Consider the following 20050-nt stretch of genomic DNA (forward strand, 5'->3'; position numbering starts at 1 on the left):
ATCAATCAGAAATGGCCATTGAGAAGGATGAATTCAGGTTTCAAATTCAGATGGTTCAGAAGAGAGTCATAGGCTAACAAAAATAGAAGATGCAAGAAAGAGGCAGAAGAGAGAAGGGGGTGCGGGGTGAGGTGGGAATGGAGCAGGGTGGTGGTGGTGATGGTAAGACCATTGTAAAACATCCTAGCTATGAAATGCCAGTCAGGTTTCAGGGAGGGAACTTCTCTGATCAGAACGTAGTGGACAGAAGCACTCGGCCCAAATGTAAAATCGAAAGCATAGCAACATCAGCGTCTTGAGAGCATGACGGTAGCCAGTTTCTATGGAAACCCCCATCATGGGACAGTCAGCCTCTATTTTACCTGCAATCACCCAGGACTGGTTCAGAGGGTGCATTGAGAGTCGCCTGATCCGAGCCCTGGAAGGGTGACAGTGACTGGAAATTGGCAACTGGAACCTCATGTCCCAACAGGCCATGGTCCCACTGCTGGTACCTGATGAAACAAGGGCACAAGTAAATTGTCATCTACTGGCCAAGGCTCATCAAGCAGCATCTATACAAATGGTAAGCAGCATCTACTTGAAGTGCGTTGAAGTTGCCTCGTCACTTACAGAGAGGCTTTGCTTTCACGAGGCCGCACTCCCCAATTTCTAACAGCACGGCTGTTTTAATAACAAAGACACAAAGTGCTTATCACAATGCTATTACAGAACTGCTTCATGAATGAAAATGATTAATTCATTAAGTACTGGCCCTGTTATTAATGGCTAAAGGTACCCACAAAGACAGCTGCTCCAAAGAGAGCAGCTGAATCCGGCAAGGCAAAATGTTCTGGCTGCCGCAGACAGCATTCCGAGATCACCGGACTATCCCAGAGAAGCAGCGGCTTTGCAGGTGCCACTCCGCTTCCTCTCCTCCCAGGAACCCTGGTGGTGTCGTGGTTTGGCTGCTAACTGTAGAGCAGCTGATTCAAACCACCAGCCGCTCCACAGGAGAAAGGCGGGGCTTTTTACTCCCATAAAGAGTTACAGTCTTAGCAACTCGCCGGGGAGTGCACCCAGTCCTAGAGGGTCGCTATGAGTCGCATCAGCTCAATGGCAGTGAGTCTGATTTGGTTTGGGTTCTCCTCCGAGCTTTCCTGGGGAGAGCAAAAGCGGGGGCAGTGCCTGGTGCGCATGTGCCAGGGATCGCTCAAACCCCCTTTTCGTCCAGAAGAAAAACGCCTTCTCCAACACTGGCAGCTTGTCATGAGAGAAGCAGGAGAAGATTCTTGGAGGTCTCTGCTTCCAGTGGAAAGGTGAGGATAGGAAAAGGCCCACGGCCCAGCGGGATCCTGAGCTTAGCACTATCACACTCCACCACAGGGCCCACACAGCCACAGGGAGCCCTGGCTGCACTCCTCACAAGTTGATCAAGATGCCTAAGATGCATCAACGGGGCCTGCACGTTTGCTAAGGGTGAACTAATGACCCTTGGAGTCCCACAGTACATCTTCCTGACCTGCACAGTATATTCAACATAAAAAGCAACAAATAACTCTTTCCGCCTAAAAAGCAATCAAGAGCCAATAACAATGTCGTAGCACAAGCGAGGGAAATCTAGAAACACAAATGTCAGCACCAGACCAAAACACTCAACTCCCTGCCACTGAGTCAATTCGGACTCCCCGGGACCCTGTAAGACAGGGGCTGTCCTGTGGGTTTCCCAGGCTGTAAGTCTTCATGGGAGCTGACAATGTCAGCTTTCTCCCTTGGAGCAGCGGGTGGGTTCAGAGTGCTGGCCTTGCAGCTAGCGGGCCCGTGTGTACCCGACTCTGCCACTAGGGCTCCTCACATGTAAGCCCAGCAGACCCTAATTCTTCCGAGTAAGAAGGTAAAGCAGGTAGAATGACAGGGAGCTCAAAGCCCTCATGGGGAAAATTTGAAATTAAACCCAGAGGAAATAAGCAAACAAGACCACACAGTAGAGTGACGGCCAGCGACAGCAGGCAAGAAATTGTGGTTCGAGTCCTCTCCCAGACTGGGTACATGGTCACGCTTCAACTCTTAAAGCCTCCATGCAGTCCTTGAAAGGAGCAGCTCCGGTAAGGCAACTGGGACCCAGCGGTGTTAGGGGGCTTGCCCGAGGTTAGTCTACCCAAACTCAAATGCGGCTTTCCAGAAGCCAAGCCAACTAGTTCCCTGGCAGAGTGAGACAAAGGCAGCACACCTGATCATCGTAATGGTTAGAAAGAAAAGTGGCTCACATCAAATCAAGGAAAAGGAAGAAATAGTTTTATGATTTGAGATACTAGTTACACCCTCTCACGTCTGTCTTTTAATTAAAAATTAATTACAAGTGATTATAACTATTGCAAGGGGGAGGGTTAGGAATAGAGGGAGGGAAGGAGGAAGGGAGAATAACCAATAAGAAAGAAAATTGTAGCATCCACCAGCTGGCCAGTCCAGTCCTGGTGGGTGACTTGAAAGCCAGCTTACCAATGCAGAGCCAGCACTGGTGGATGTCCACAGCAAAGGAAGTGATGAGGCCCGACTTCAAATCGTGCTTTAGCATCCACGCATTGCTTGAAGACCGGAGGTCCCAGCCAACCAGGGAGCCGTTCACTGTGGCGTAAGCTAGAACCGACTGCGCCCCAGAGTTGAAGTGATGCATATCCACGACGCAGCCGTCCTCCTTCTGATCCAGAGTTCTAGACAAAGACATGAGGCGAGAGGCAATGGCTTTGCCAGCCACCGAAAACAGGGCGCGCCAGCTCTCACTGAAGATAATGTATATGCTACCCATCTAGCTGAGACATTGTAAAAGTCCTGAGATTTACAGGTGAGTGGCAAAAACCCTACAGAATGTTTCCTCATGCCATTCGCCCACCTTCCCTTCATGTTACCAATTTACAGAACCAGAAAACAATGCTCAAACCTAAGATCTACTCTTCATACAACACCATAACACAGAGCACACTCAGTTTTCCCACTAGCATTCCTTTTCTCTGCTCCAAGATCCAACCAGGAAGCACATGGAATCGAGCTGCCATGTCTCCTTAGGGCCCTCCAGTCTGTGACAGCTCAGTCTTTTACACTCTGGAGCTTTTTGAAGACTACCAGTTACTTAATGCATAGCCTGTTCGCTGATTTGGATTTGTGTGCTTTCCTGTGATTGGTCTGAGGTATATCTTCGTGGTATGCAGGTCAGTATGTGGGTACACATCCTACTAATCGGTATGACTGCTGATGTTTCACTCTGCTCTTGTGGCTACAGTGTTATCTGCTTGGACTGTACTTTACTTTGTCCTCGGTTCATGGGGGAAATACTTTGAGACTAGAAAACTCCCTCTTCTGCTAACCATCTGCCCACTAATTTGAACACCCAATGATGCGCCATGCCTGCTCCAATTACTATGACGCTATCTACTAGTGGTGTACTGATTCCCCCATTCCTTCTGCACGTACTTAGAATCCTCTGTGAAGGAGCTGTCCCTTCGTTGTGTCTATAAATGTATAAGTACTCTCTAAATTATACACAAGTTCCACAATCAAAAGTCTATCTTTAAATTCTATGTGTACGGAAGTCCTAACAGTTAAGAACAGTTTGCATCATCAGTTAAATCTTTTGTCTTAGTATGTAATAGCATACCTTTCTATAGATGAATGGCACTAAAGAAACACTTTCAGATGCACTAAGGCATCTTTATTATAACAATACATGTAGTAGTACTAATGATAATGTTTTTATGTGTGCCATAAAGTAGTATGCATTATAAATCATGGTTATTACATGTACGAGAGTCTTTAGAAAGTTCATGAAAATATTCTATTATCTTTCAATTCCATTTTCCCATGAACTTTTTGAAGTCTCTTCATATGTGCCTTGCATTTATAATGGGCTTGATAGATGTTCGTAACACAGGGACAGTGAGTGTGTGTGCGCATACATACATGCATATGTTGTGTACATATGTGTGTACACTGCCACCAACTCAGATCTGGCTCGCAGTAACCCTATAGGGCAGCACAGCACTGGCCCTGTGGGTTTCTGAGACTAACTCTTTCCCGGAGCACAGAGCCTCGACTTTCTCCTGAGAAATGGCTTGACAATACTGAACTGCTAAGTCTGTGGTCAGCAGCCCAATGCTTAACTCACGACGCCACCAGTGCTCCTTTGCACGTATACTAAGGACGTCAAAAAGCATGGCCACGGAACTACAGAAGCCTTTAAAAGTAAGCGACAGTCTCAACGTGTGAGTTCACTGCTCCTCGGCCGGCCCTCGCCCTCTAGGGTAACGCTTCGGCAGGCAGCGCTGCCTGCTCCGAACTTTTCTCAAAACCGCTGTGCTCCTGCTCTTGGATCACACCAGAACAACATCCCTGAAGGACTCCGGTTAGGGCTCTTGTAAATGCTCGGTGAGTTTAAGGAACAAAAAGAAGTCTGAGGGGACGAGATGTGGGCTGCAGGGTAGCTGGGAACTGGTTCCCAATGAAATTCTCATAGCACACCTCCCCGTGAAGAAGAAGCAGGTACACGGTCATGATGCAAAGAAATCCACCTCTCTTGACTTTTATCTCACAACAGCAAAACTTCAAAATAAGCCCCCAGCTTAAATCCCAAAAGAGAACATTCTAAAACACACTGGCAGGCCTACATAGTCAGTGTGCGGATAGCACACCTCTGCGCATAACGGTCTTCGTTTTCTCGCTTAGCTCAGGAGGCAAACATTTCCAGTAAAGACTGAATGATAAGTATTTTTGGTTTTGCAGGTGAGACATTTTGGCTGCATATTCTTCTTCATTTGTGATGCTATCTTTTAGAAATGGTAAACTTTTCTTTTCTTAGTTGATGTCCCATACTATGTAGGCTATATTTGCAGGGCCCTGCCTTCAGTAAACACTTAAACACTAACTTTGACAAGCTTCCCCCAAGAGGGGTCATGAAAAACCCACATGCGGAGTAAAATGTGAAAAGTTCTGCGGATTGTGATTATTAAGAAGAGCCATGACGACAGCTAATCCGGCTCAATGGGACCAAAAAGAGACTCAAGCACGGTGGGTTTCTTGGGAGCTCGCTCGCTGCCGTCAGAGTGGCACCATCTCCCAATCTCAGTAGCTAACGTTTGCTCAGACAGGAATGTTCACAGGAAGAGAAGCTGCTGCTTGGAGGGACCTGAGCACCAATGTGCGAGTCTGTGAGGCCGCCAGCGCAGTCACTGCACACGGTCTCAGCAGCTCCTTGTTAACTCACAGGGGCCCAAAGGTTATATCCCTGTACTGTCAGCCTCCTTTCTTATAAGGATATAACCAACCTTGTAAGAAAATGCACAAGGATAAAGGACATAATCTAACATATTTTGGACAAAATCTGCCCAAATATTTTCTGAGTGTGTTAGAAATACGTACTTTTAAATATTAATTTTAAACAAAGACAGACAAAATATCGTTAAGTGACCCAACAAACATCCCCTGTGTATTTTAGCTGCCCAATGGCCAAGAGTGACTTACCCACTAAGCTACCAGCACATCTCCTTGCCCTGCTTTCTTCCTGTGGAGTCCCTGCCTGACCACCTGCGTTGGCCACCAAACTCCCGCCTGCCTGGTCGCCTTTCCAGACCTTCTTCCTAACCTTCTGCAGACCCCATAACATGGCACATTCCCACCAGGCACTGAGTTCTCGGGTCTCTTGCTTTATGATGGTCAGACCAGATTGCAGCTGCCTTAGCCAGTGCCCTGCTTCAGCTGGCAAAGCTCACTTCCTGCAAGACATCCCCGAGGAGAAGCACATGACCTACCCCAATATCTCTTCCACTAGACTTCAGTTTCAAGAAAGTATATCATACTTATTTGTCTTTGAAATCCTCAGAGTCTAGAATGTATCAGTCAGCTGAAAAACTTGTGCTTTCTTTGCCTTAGCTATCTTGCCTTACAGGTTTTTAACTGTAAGCAACCATAATTTGTAATAGGTGAGAGGAACTCTAAATAAAAACAGCTAGTGTTTCGTTTTGCAATGATATGGTAAGACCAACTGTCTTTCTAAAAGCTCGCTCTAGGCTCCCATCAATTATCACGGCTTTAATGTAAAGTGGCAGAATGCTGACAACGCTGGATTTCCTTTAATGAAGAACACTCACATTCTAAGCACCCACCAGACAGAGCTGTGCTCTTAGTAATTTAAGAAGAAGATGTAACTGATAATTAGGCTATTCTGACAGATTCCAGACTGGGATGAGCACAGGCTTAGAGCCGCCCTTCTCTGACCTTTGACAAACTGGCAGGATATAAAACATTTAGATGCAATTTGTTGAAACTAACTAGTTGTGATTTTTTTGTGTGTGTATGTTGGAAGTACAACATTATTTATTTCATGTGCTTAAAAAAAGAACATCCAACCGGAAAAAAAATCCTGGCCAAGACAGCTTCAATGGCAAATTCTAAACTGCTCAGCAAAATAGGAAAAGAAGAGAAATTCTTCATGATAATTAAATGCACACATACAAAAACAATAGCCAACATTGCTCTCATTGGAGAGAGACTGAAAACAATCTCCTTACGAACAGGAGTTAGGCACGGCGGCCTTTTATTACCACCACTATTTAATTCAGTACTGAAAGTCCTAAACAAAAGCAATTAGGCAAAAAAAAAAGGGTGTGTTAGTCTGGGTACTTTAGACAAACAAATCCACAGAAACGCATGTATAAGAGAGAGTTTTATATAAAGGTTAAGTGCACATCAAGAAAAAATCCCAACCTAGTGCTGCCCAAGTCCACAAGTCCAACATTAACCCATATGTCCAACACCAGTCCACAAAGTGCTCCTCCATTTCATGAAACACACACTTAGGATGCCGACTGCAGGAGGAAAGCTGAGTCAGTGAGCGTGTAAGCATCTCAGTGCTGGCAGGGGTCTCCACATGGCTGCACCAGCAACCAGGCATCAGGGTAGGTCTGTGCGGCTTCTCCTTAGAGATGTCTTGCAGGAAGTGAGCCTTCCCAGCTGAAGCAGGGAATTGACTAAGGCAGCTGCACCCTGGTCCGACCATCACAAAGCAAGAGACCTGAGAACTCGAAAGGCGAGGCTTCCCGAGCTATTTATCCCTCCGCCCTTCAATTAACCATCTGTCAGACTGGCAGGATAAACTTTAACTATCTCAAAGGGGAATAAATAAAAGACATCAAAAATGACAAAGAAGAAGTGAAACTCTATTTTCAGATGCTAAGATCCTCATTCACAGAAAATTCTGAGACTAAACAAGAAAACTGCTGGAACTATTAAAATTTGCGAAACTAAAAGGATTTGCAAAGTGGCGGAGTACAAGGACATACAAGCATTAGTTGGATTTTTCTATTAACAAAGATGATTCTGAGAAGGAAATCAGTAAAATATAATTTATAATAGCCACCCAAAAGATGAAATAGCTACAGACAAATACAACCAGACAGTACAAAGAAAACTACCAAAAAACCAAGAGAATTATATAAATAAAACACAAATTTCAAAAAATGTGTATTACTTATTATATAATGATGGTATAATAATAAAAACAGAATCAAAGATTTTTAAAATAGAACTACATATATAGAAAAAAAGATCATGCTGAAGGATAGAAAGACTTAACATTATGAATATGCCAATAACTACTCAAAGAGATCTACAGATGGAGGGTCATCCAGATTCCATCATTAGTTTAAAGGGATGGAAAAATGAATCACCAAATTCAATCAGAAAGGAAAAGAGACACTTGATAAGCAAAACACTTCTAAAAAAGAAAATTCAAGTAGGAGGTGACTTCAGTCCCCTATCTCAAAACCTATGACACAGCCTTGATAGTGCGACCAGCCTGGCACTGCCACACTGACAGCCAGAGAACAGTGGTTGTGGCAGTGACATCATCTCCATCAACTTGAGGGGAGGGGTGGAGTCTAGCCATCAGGTCATAACCAACGAAACCTCTGTGTGGGCAGGGCCTTCTCCTGAGGATTCTGGGAAGTCCTGCCTCCCTCCCTGGAAGCGGGACACACACTTTCTCTGCTTCAACTTCCTGTAGACAAGCTAGATGGAGCCACACTGATGTCAGCCAGAGCCCTGAAGATCTTCCACTGCCACCACCACTGGATCCACAGCACTTTCCACTCACTGTCCTGTGAGCTTCTTGCATTTGGCATCATTGCACGTGTTGTTTGAGTCTGAAGAGAAATTTATGGACTAGTACCAAACATATGGGTTAATATCGGACGTAGGGACTTAATCTGGACTGGGATGGTTTTCTCAATATACAATTGCTCTTTTATATAAAGCTCTTATACACATATGAGTGTCTATTGATTTGTTTTACGAGTCAACCCAGAATAGTATACTGATATAGAACTGAGAATCCAGCAGTCAACCCATCCACCTATCTTTAACACAGGGCTCTTTAACAAATGGTCCTGGCAGTTTGGCAAGTTGGAAAAGAATGAATATCCAGTTGCAGAAGAATGAAACAAAATCCATCTCTCTCACCATATTAAAAAAAAAACAATTCAAGATGCATCAAAGGACCTAAATCAGTGGTTCTCGACCTTCCTAATGCCACTACCCTTTAATAAAATTCCTTATGTGTGGTGAGCCCCCAATCATAAAATTATGTTCCTTGCTACTTCATCACTGTCATTTTGCTGCTGTTATGAATTGGGTGACCCCTGTGAAAGGGTCGACCCAAAGGGGTCGTGACCCACAGGTTGAGAACTGCTATGCCTAATGAAGGTGTGCAAAGACTGGAACCTTCACACACTGCTGATGGGACTGTAAAATGATGCAACTTAGGAAACATTATAGAACATCTTTACAGAGTTAGAAATACCAAAAATCCTACTACTAGGTATATGTCCTACAGAAATAAGACATGGCATGCATATACATACACCCATGTTCACTACAACAGCAAAAAGATGGAAACCATCTAAGTGCCTACCAATGGATGAAAAATAGTGCCAACATAGAAAGGAACACTACACTGTGCAAAAGACTAATGACAAGTTAATCTGTGGAACACCTTCCAACACGGATGCACAAGAAGTGCATGCTGAGTAAAATAAGTCAACCAAAGGACAACTACTGTAAGACTCAAGTTTACACAGAGAAAGAAACATTCTTTGAGGTTCACCAGAGGTAAACAGAAAAACATTCACCAGAGGTGACAGGAAAAGGGAGGATAAATCATAAAAGAAGCCATGAGGAAAAAACAAGAATTAGAGATAACAAAGGTGAATACTATCCCATACACATGCAATAACAATAATGTGATAGATATATAATCGTTTGTCAATTTGAGGATTAAGAGTGTAGGGGTGGAGTCTAGCTTGTCGATCAGATAATAGGCAATGAGGCCTCTGTATGGCGTGGCCTCCTGAGAATCCTGGGAAATCCAGTACTTCCTCCTTGAAGGTGAGAGACACTTTTCTCTCTTTGCCACTCCCTGGGAGACATCGCAGCTGACAAGAAACATGGAACTATGCTAGTGCCTTAAGGTGGAGAAGCTACATGGACCTACCCTGATGCAACCAGACCCCTGAAGACAGAGAAGTCCCATAGAGACCCCTGCCAGTACTGAGATGCTTACAACGCCACTGGATCCAAAGACTTTCTACCCACTGCCCTGTGATCATCCTGCTTTCCGCACCATTGCATGTGTTTTGTGAGTCTGAAGAGGACTTTATAGATTGGTATCAGGCATATGGGCTAGTATCAGACTTATGCACTTGGACTGGACTGGGTTGCGATGCTTTCTCAATGTTCCATCACTCTTGCATATATTAATCTCTTTCTTATACACATATGTGTGCCTATGGATTTGTTTCTCTAGTCTACCCAGACTAACACAAATAATAACAATAAGCTGTTAAATGGATATATAATAGACAGACAAGAAAACTTGGTAGGTGTGTGTGGGGAATAGTATTACATCAAGGAACAAGTATAAGCTCGACAGAAGATATTTCTATATATGCATTTATATGTGCTGCAAATACATCCATGAATGTACAAAACATATCAAAGGCAAAGTTATGAAACCTTCTTCGCCATAACCAAACTTCTGGAGGGAATGAGGGGCTGAGGAACATAGTCTTAGGGGACATGGTCAAATGGTGTAACAGAGTCTACAGAGATAATGTTTCACATCCTGTCTTGGTGAGTGGTGACTGAATCTTAAAAACTTGTAGGTGGTCATCCAGAGTACAATTATTGATCCCGCCTTATCCAAAGCTAACAGATGGATGAAGAAAAATCAACTGCACATGGAAATAATTAGTCCACAAGCATCAGCCTCCAAGATCCATAGACCAAGGGAGATGGTGGTCAGCTACCATCCCTGAACCCTCTGCAAAGGACTGCAAGAGACATTCTAGACAGAGTGAGGGAAATGTGGGACAAAACACAGTACCACAACAATACCCAGGCGTTCTGATCCCAGAGACTGGCAGAACCTCTGAGACAATGGCCCTTAACTCTGTGCGTCTGGATGAACCCTCTCCTTGGCTCAGTTTTCAAGTGGACAAGAGATAAACACGGTGAACCACAACACCAGGAAAGCAGGCCGCCTGGGAGTGACTGCATCCTCCCCCTCAGAGCAATCACCCACAGGAGATCAGAAGGGCAGCATTTGCCCAGAGGCAAAGCTCAGGGAAAGTAAGGGGCAGATGAGTGGAAAGAGGGCACACAGGGGGAAATAGGGCATGTGTTATATCATGGAAACAGCAGTCAGTATTATAAAGCACAATGTGTATGAATGGAAAACTTACTTGTTCTGTAGCCTTTCACCAAAATCATAAGAAAAGGTTACAATAAAAAGTACAATGTAAGGCCCTCAGTTGATCCAAACGACACTTCATGCAAGGGGAGAAGAGAGTAAATCACTATGGCACGTCACATGCAAAGGTTTTAAAAGATGAAAACTTGGTACATACCTGCTTTGGATGGGATGAATTTTAGGAGACTTGGGAAGCTTGGAAGCCTCGATCCCAAGAAGCTGGACAGCACCATTATCCGATGCTATGGCTAAGTAATGTGAGCCCTGGCAGAAAGTGAGGGTCTTGACACGGCCTCCAATTCGGCTGTATGTCAGAATCGATCTGAAAGGAAAGGATGATTTCATTTCAAAAAGCCACAAATGCAGTGTTATTGATTACAATATTAATACTTTAAAGTTCATATTATTACTCTAACCTCATGACAAAAATCAAGAATCTCCCTCTCAGAAGCACTGTTCCCAAATCACCGTTTCACCTGACCTTGCAAAAGGCCATGTTAACACTCTACCGTTTGTGGAAAAAAGAAGATCATCGGTCCCACTTTCTAACTCAACTCCCAAACTGTAGTTCGGATCCAGTTCTCCTCGTCATCTTTTAATACTCAAAATCCTCAGTCTTATACCCTCCAGGCACTCCATCCTTCCCGACACTCAGGCTGGCAGCACATGAAATGCACAGGCTTGGAGTCAGAGGTTTGAGCTTGACTACTAGCTGAGTGATCTTGGTCAAGCCATGTCACCTGTTCTGGCCCTTATTTGTCCATAAAATAAGGATTGTTTTACTAATTTAAATGGGTTAGCATTAAGGTTACTTATATCATAAAGTATCCATGAATGCAAAATTTTATATTCAGACTCTCCTATCTACCATTAGGGACTCAATCTGACCTTCCCATTGTTCTCCTTTACATTCACTATTAAACACAATTAAACACAACATTCTATGCCAGGTGCCTCCCATTATCACCAGTTCCCTCGGCACTGTCCTCCACCCAATTTGCACTGTAACCACTGAGAAGCCATACCACCACAGGTCCCACACCCGACGCCAAGTCTACTCGATTAATCCATCCTTAGGAAGTTATTTAACACAGTTACTCAAGTGAATACATATTGAATGCTCAAATACTATTAAGCTATAGAATGCAGAAAAGTAAAATCATTTATAATTCCAGCACCCAGAGTGAAACACTATACACATTTTATTATATATTCTTCCCAAGGGTTATCTATGCATTACACACATAGAACCTTGCTTGTTAATATGGGATCTTTATTTGCTTTTTAAAAATGGACCTCGCTCTGGTTTACTTTTTTTTAAATAACTTTACTGAGCTATGATTTAAATACCATAAAATATGCAAAATTCAGTTAATTGCACAGACAGTGAAACTTGCAAAAGCCAGAACCAGTATAAGAGACCCATCCAAGATGGAAAATTCACTGGGTGTTGACGAGGGAAGGAGTGGTGTAAGTGGTAAAACTGCACCCTGTCAAAGGCGAAAACCTGGGAGACCCAGGGAACAAGGCGCTGAGTTCCAGCTCTCCCAGGCTTCACTGTACTAGCAGAGATCACCTCCGCCGAAATCCAGAACATTTCCATCAACCTCACAAGAAATCTAGTCCATTCACTCCCTTTCTTCCCAGTTCCTGGAAAAAGCTAGATTACTTCCATTTTCTATAGATTTGCCTGGGCATTTCATAAAGTTGGAATCATACAATAAGTGACCTTTGGGTCCGGCTCATTTTCACTTGACATGGTTTCAAGGTCGATCCATGGTCTAGCATAGTTCACTACTTCAATCCTTTGTATGTATGAGTAATGGTGTATAATATGGATATAACACGGCCTATCGGTCCATCAGCAGATGGGCATTGTGGCTTCCATGCTTCGGTTACTTACTAGTCCCAACTGCTAACGCCTCCGAGGCAGCTGCACTGCTAACACAATGGCTGCCATTGTTACTGGCAAGTGCCCTGTGGGTAATTACGGCTCTTGTCCCACAAGCTATGAGGTAGGTCAGCTGATGGGAGTCTGAGAATGAGCTGCCACAGACCAAGCAGAGGCACGCTGGGGCTCTGGGGAGTGCCCAAACGAGACGGTCCCTCTAGTGGCCGGTCTATAAAAAAGCAAAAGCCCGTTGTCCTCCAGGCTATCCTGACTCAGCAAGCAAGAAGGAAACAGCAGAAATACTTCTTTTTTTGTTTTTTTTTCCTTTAATCGTTTTCTTAGGGGCTCATACAAGTCTTATAACAATCCATATATATATCAGTTGTGTAAAGCACATTTGTACATTCATTGCCCTCATCATTCTCAAAACATTTACTCTCCACTTAAGCTCCTGGCATCAGGTCTTCATTTTTCCCCTCCCTCCCTGCTCCCCTCTCCCTCATGAACCCTTGATAATTTATACATTATTATTTTGTCATATCTTACATTGTCCGACTTTTCTGTTGTCTGTCCCCTAGGAAGGAGGTCACATGTAGATCCTTGTAACCCTCCACCCTCCCAGTACTGCCACTCACAACACTGGTCCTGAAGGTACCATCCACCCCAGACTCCCTGTTTCCAGTTCCTGTCTGTACCAGTGTACATCCTCTGGTCTAGCAAGACTTGCAAGGTAGAATTAGGAATATGATAGTTGGGGGGGGGGGGGGTGGAAGCATTTAGGAACTAGAGAAAATTTGTATTTTTCACCGTTGCTACATCGCACCCTGACTGGCTCGTCTCATCCCTGAGACCCCTCTGTAAGGGGATCTCTAGTGGCCTACAAATGGCTTTGTGTCTCTACTCTGCACTCCCCACCTCATTCACTATGGTAAGGTTTTTTAGTTCTGATGATGCCTGATTCCTTCAACATCTCGTGATCGCACAGGCTGGTGTGGTTCTTCCATGTGGGCTTTGTTGCTTCTGAGCTAGATGGCCACTTGTTTACCTTCAAGCCTTTAAGACCCCAGACGCTGTATCTTTTGATAGCTGGGCACCATCAGCTTTTTCTACCACATTTGCTTATTCACCCGAGAAATACTTCCCCACAGGGTTTCCAAGGCTGAACATTTCAAGGAAGCAACTGCCGTAGCTTTTCTCTTGTGAAGCAGCAGGTGGATTCTAACTGGTGACCTTTAGGTTCGCAGCCAAGCACTTCAACCACTGCACCACCAAGGCTGGCCAGTGACTACTGCTGTTGCTGTTGGGTGCCATTGGGTCTGTTCCAACCCAAAGGATGACAGCAGGCAATACTTCCCAGGCCTGAGCCAGACGCACAACTGGTCCTTTGCTTAAACCCGGTGTTGCCGTCACTGCCAATCCATCTCGTACTCGAACACCAAGTTTCATGGCTAACCCATTTGTAGGTGTTGGTTATCAAGGCACTGGCTTTGGGGGAAAGGAGGTGGTGCACCCCTCAAGGTCTCTGGGATGGGACTATGGCTCCGCAGAGATTTAGTTCTTTTTCCTGAATAAACTCTCTTTGGATTGTTGGGGCCTTTTACCAAATTTCCCAACTGAAACAGTTGATTTTGACAATATTCAGTATTCTCATTTCAGAAAAACAAAGAGTTAACCCTCAAAGGACAAGAGGAAACTTTGACTGAAAGAAGACAGATGAACATGGGAGAACCAAGAGGCCTAAACCACTATTTGTAATTCACCGACAAAGTCAGACCTGGGGGCTGGCTGGTCAACCAGGAGAATGCAAGCAGGAAGGGCCTCAGGGGTCAGAATGCACTAGACTGGAGAGCATTTCCCAAAGTGAGGGATACCACCTTCGATGGGGCCAGAATGATCCAAAACCAAAATCAATGCCAACCCAGTGATCTGGCCCATAGCAACCCAATACAGAACAAAGAACAGCTCCTGTGGGTGTGTGAGACGGCAAATCTCTACAGGTGGAGAAAGCCTCCTCCTTCTCCCAGAGGGTGGCTGGTGGTTTCAAACTGCTGACCTTGTGGTTAGCAGCCCAATGCGCAACCCACCACGACCACCAGGTTCGACGGATTCAGGGGGGATGCAAAAGCAGACACTGACACGTTACCCTGGATTCAGTGCTAGAGTGTACACAGGTTTTCATTGCTTAGGCAGCAGTAGGAGGTGCTGGTTTATTCATGGTTTTATTTCTTTCTGAAAAGAGCGCTGTAGGTAAAATAAATTTGGGGACTTTTTAGAGCAACGTTTCCTGGAAAGAAACATTCGTTTTGCTGCTCTTACCCAGCCACGCACAGTGATGGCATCCGTTTCCTCTCCTCAGCCCACAAAGACATAATGAGGGCAGCCCAGTTCCCTGCTCCTCACCCTGGACTTGAGAGAGAAAACCCCCCAAGTCAAGGCCCACTGCCTTCCACCAACGGAGGCCGATCTGCTGACCCACACTTCCCAGAGATGATGCCGCCAGCTAAATTACCAACATTTCTGAGCTCACACCATCTGAAAAGCAACACTGGGAGACAGAAGCACAGCTCTCTAAGAATCACATGGGAGTTAATCACATGGGGCGCACGTGTGCAAGGCTTCCTCCTGTTAATGTCCCATATCCTCCTAATAAAAAGGATCATGAATGCAACTGAAGATGGCAATAATAAAGAACCACTTGGCAAAGTATTACCAGACGAGGTGTTTACAATGCAAACAAAATGCTAGTCAAGTAAGGGTTGTGGGGGGTGGGTGGGAGGGAGGGGACTGAGGGGGCAGGAGCAGGTGGTTACATCCTGGTGCTCGGGTCACATTCTAGAGCTTCATAGTTAGACGACAGAACTTGTTAGGAATTTAAGGAAGGTTCACTCAGGATTTGTGGCACTCACAGCAAATAAATTTTAGGTCTAACGGGAAAAAAGAACCATAAAGAAATATTGATTTAAAAAAAAGAAATATTGAAAGTGTAGTGATATCTGTAGTTACTTTGAAAGGCATCCAAAATAAGTAACACAGATTGAGAGGGGAAGGCATAAGTGAGTAACTGTGTGACACAGCAAACATCACAAACTATTATAGAACCTGAGCTGCAAATATAGGGATATTGTCTAGAGAAAAAAACCTTTCTACTTTTCTTGTATTGAAAATTTCACAATACCATGTTGGCAAAAAAAATTTAAGTGAACCTTTTTATTGGTTTTTTATTTCTGTTGTAAATAATGCAATGCCAGGAGAGAGTGAATACGAAAGCAGCAACTATGCAGAGTGTGGGAACACGGTCTTTCTTTAAAAGATAAACAGCACAAAAGCTCCAGAGTATCATTCATTCACAACTAAAATAATGTAAAAGCGTACTCCATCCTTGCAGACCTCAATAATGGAATGTGTGCTGGTGGCAGAGTGGGTTCTGAGTTAGGCTGCTAACTGAGGTCCACAGTTCAAACACAGTAGCTGCTCTGTGGGAGGAAAGACGAGATTCTCTGCTCCCGTCAAGCTCTGTGGACCTGGAAACCCACAGCGGCAGTTCTACTCTGTCCTACAAGGTGGCAGTGAGCGGGGCTGGACTAGATGACAGTAAGCTGAGATCACCATCTTGCTTGAACAATGACTCTTAACAGTCCAGCTGGCCCTACTTCTGTCTATGCGCAAATCAACAACCAGAGCAACAACTCTGTAAAGCCTAACACGGCATGTCTCTCCTCCATTCAGCACCCTCCAAAGGATCCCCAGCCCCCTGCCCAGCGTAAAAGCCAAGGTCCTTCAGGGTCTTTAAGCCCCCAACTAATCTGCTCCCTCTTCCTCCCTCCTTCTTGTCCACTCTGTCGCAGCCATTCAGGTCTTGCTGCTTCCTGGGGGGCCAACCTCTTTCCGCCTTTGCGCTTCCTGGGTCCTCCGTCTGTAACGTTAGACAGCCACATTCGCTTGCCCTCAGGTTTTCAGTTTTTTCTCAGATATCATTTTCTCTGTGAGGAATTCTTCTGGTCAATTTATTTAAATGTTGCCGTCTCCTGCCACTGTTGCATTTCCCCTCCCCTTTCCTATTCTATTGTCACCCACGACGTCCTCACTACCTAACACATGATACAGTTTACTGACGTACAATGCTATTGGCTATCACCTCCCACTCACCAGCCCCACAGCCTACCACCACAGAGCCAGCACTCAGGAAGTGTCTGGTGACTGGATGAGTGAAGGGACGAGGGGATCCCCTCAGGTGCCCGCTACCTGGTAGTGATGGCCTTCCCTTCCATCTTCTGACTGTTCCAGATTTTCACCGTGCCATCATTGGAACAGGTTGCAAAGAGTGAGTGTTCATCAGAGACTCTAATTCGATTCACGGCAGACTTGTGTTCATGAAGATGTGCAACTAGCAACCCTTTAGGACGCCACCCTACGGAAAAGCAAGTGAGTTTATCTTAAACTATAGCCCACAAACACAACCTCGCCCATACCCGATATTAACTTGAGAGCTATCATAAGAACGAGGCAATTAAAAGGCAGCTGGCCGATTCAGAGTGGCCTGCTGGATCATGACAGATACTATCTATTTATTAAGACACCCGAGAGAGCAATCAATGTAGCCCAACCAGCCTCAGAAAGACTACTCTTCGGGCACTCCCCTCAAACTTCTGAGAAGGCACAACAGAAGCGATCTACCCTTAAACACCTAATGACTCAGGAGGATGAAGTAATGACTGCACTGGCTAGAGAAAAATGGTCTCCAGGAGCTCACCTGAGCTGGAAAGCCTCACAGACCCAACTCCACTATGCCCTAAATGTGTGGCTGAGGCCACGTACAAGAATTCTTGAAGCCTCAAGTTCCTCAAATGCAAAAAGGAGGCGACAGCACTTACCCGAAATAGTGACTATAGTGATAAATGAGGTGTACAGAGTCGGCATTGTCCCTAGTCCATAGGAAGCACCCAAATACCTTTCTCTATCTGCAAACCTTTATGCGGTGGTGTCAACATGGTAGCATCAATGTGGTGCTATCAAAGACAGCTGCAGAATGGCTATGGACCTGCTAAGATTTTATGACATCTGTACCCTCTAAACCCTATCATACATCTTTCTATATATGATTCATGTCCCCTCTAGACCAGAGATCGGGTCTTCCCATTCGAATGATTCATCGGACCTAGCATAGGTCCCTGCACATAACTGGTCTCAATATTTGATGAATAAAATGCTTTAAGTTACAGTAAGTATAAGATTTAATAATATTCTATATTAAACTAGTTAATGCTACACTATATTGGGAATCAGCACTGTGCCTAATTAAAGTGATAGAGAAGTGTCATTTCCAAATTATTCCTTTTTACTAAGATATAAAAATGAAACCACAAATAAGTCCAGAGCAGGCTTACCCTTAGATAGAAAATAAACTGTTTCCCCTCAACCGTTCTTTCTACCTCAACGTGTAAGAGAAAGAAAGCTAGATGTGAAATTCTTTAAAGGAGGATTTGCTGGCTTTGAAAGTGATCAAAATCGCTTTGCCATGAAGTCAAGATAATAGACCAGGCTGGGTTGAACATTTCCCCCTGGAGAAAGTCAAATCTCACAAACCATTCAGCTGTGGACAGAAAACATATAGTCTAACAGCCATTGCACATTTGTGGAACCGCAAAATGTGGCACTCTTTCTGTGATCACCGCGTACCTCCACCTACATATAAAATGCCACTGGCAGCTTTGATCATAAAATAAATAGTATGGGGTTTGTTTCGGTGTGTTTGTGTGTTTGTTTCTAAAGCAGAGCAGGGATGCAGCATGGACTGGAACCCCAGACACAACTTACACATGTGGAGACTTCCCTTGGTAAAAAGGGAGGCCTAGTGGCATAGTGGCTAGGAGCGGGCTCCTAACCACGAGGGCAGCGGCTGCTGCCTGGGAAACAAACCCACAGGGCCAGTCCTGCTGTCCCGCAGGGCCGCCATGAGTCAGAGCTGACTCAGTGACAGTGGGCTGGGTTGGGTTTTATTTTGGTTTAAAAAAAAATTGCATGTGACTAGGTGTGCCATTACCACACATTCTCATCACCTCAATCAGCACTTCCCAAGTCCACACCTGAAAGAGGCCATGGACAGCCCCGTGGGTGTCTCTCCACACATAAGCACATTGTGATTTTCTTTGCAAAGGGTTTTCAATCTATATCATTATTATTAAAGTCAAATATGAGAACTCATCAAAAATAAAGTTCTCCACAATTTCTACAGCCACATTTTCATCTGAAACATTTCCAAATACTTGAAACATCTTCTCAGGTGCGTTTCACCAAAATCTGAATGCTGATACGCAGTGAGTTAAGAAATTGTAGGTGACTTTCCAATATTTCCCAAAAAGCCAACTTTTTTTTTAACTGTTATTTAAAGAAAACGAACCTGTGCATGCCAAAGCCTCCAGAAGCTAAAGTGAGACAACACGCGTTTCCTCCAAGAGCCTTCCCCTCGATTAAGAAGGCAGCACCACTGAGTCACAGAGGAAAACCCAGTGCGCTTGAGGCAGACTGAAACGCGAAGTGCCCCGGCCGCCTCACGACAGCACTGTAACCTGCCCCTAGAGATAAGGATGCCCAAATGCCACAGAGAATGACCTAAGATTTCTCACGTAGGCTTCTTCCTCCGGCATCCTAATGACAGCTTTGGCCCGACTTCCTTCGTCTGGTAATGAAGGATCAGTTTCCTCCATTTGGTCCTAGGCTAGACTCAAACTACCTATCCGTCAGCACACTTTTACCAGGAGGCGGTGGTTTGGTCTCCCACTCAGCGTTTTCCATCATCTGCTTAGCGATCCGCTCAGCGTTGCACTGCTCCCGCTTCTGCTGGACGAGCTGCTGAAGCTCCGTCTTACACGTTGTGATCCGGATCTGGTAGGTGGATGGTAAAACCGTGCTACTTAAAACCTGTATCGTTGGCTTCCTGTTCTGGACAGCAGTCGCTTCTGCAACCTGCAGCAACACACAGAACTGTAGGTACTTACGCCACAGCAGAGAAGAGCTGAGGGCGAAATGTACCCCCGGGTCCCTACTCCTTATAACAGCTTCTTGTCCATATTAATGCATCCGTAACTTAAAATCCACTTTAATGCAGTCGTTTGTTAAATGAAAATCTAGTTAAAATAGCTGCAAATGAGTAACACTTGTCAAAAATGATCAGCACAGCAATAGCATTAAACAAAATAAATCTCATTCTTTTAATGAAAAGAACTAGTCATTTTAACTTACCAGTCTGGCTCGGTTAATATTGCTCATTTAAAAGGACTGACTAGAGAAGAGAAACCTTAAATTACAAGCTTATTTTACACAAACCAAACAGATCATAACATTCATCACAAACAGCAAGGTTGGGACTTTTTCCCCCAGACAGAAGTAAT

General features: G+C 44.6%; 1 protein-coding gene across 1 annotated transcript in view; it reads right to left on the reverse strand.

Annotated features, from left to right (window-relative positions):
* PIK3R4 (phosphoinositide-3-kinase regulatory subunit 4) overlaps nucleotides 1-20050 on the reverse strand; it is a 70043-nt gene that overhangs the window by 6064 nt on the left and 43929 nt on the right. The window contains exons 12-16 of the mRNA XM_075547208.1: nucleotides 19415-19625; nucleotides 16905-17070; nucleotides 10929-11093; nucleotides 2479-2690; nucleotides 363-494 (exon numbers count right to left, since the gene is read on the reverse strand). Coding sequence (XP_075403323.1) covers nucleotides 363-494; nucleotides 2479-2690; nucleotides 10929-11093; nucleotides 16905-17070; nucleotides 19415-19625 — 886 coding nt within the window. The remainder of the gene's footprint in view (nucleotides 1-362; nucleotides 495-2478; nucleotides 2691-10928; nucleotides 11094-16904; nucleotides 17071-19414; nucleotides 19626-20050) is intronic.

This window comes from Tenrec ecaudatus, chromosome 4 (assembly GCF_050624435.1).
Source record: "Tenrec ecaudatus isolate mTenEca1 chromosome 4, mTenEca1.hap1, whole genome shotgun sequence".
In the NCBI taxonomy this organism is placed as follows: domain Eukaryota; kingdom Metazoa; phylum Chordata; class Mammalia; order Afrosoricida; family Tenrecidae; genus Tenrec; species Tenrec ecaudatus.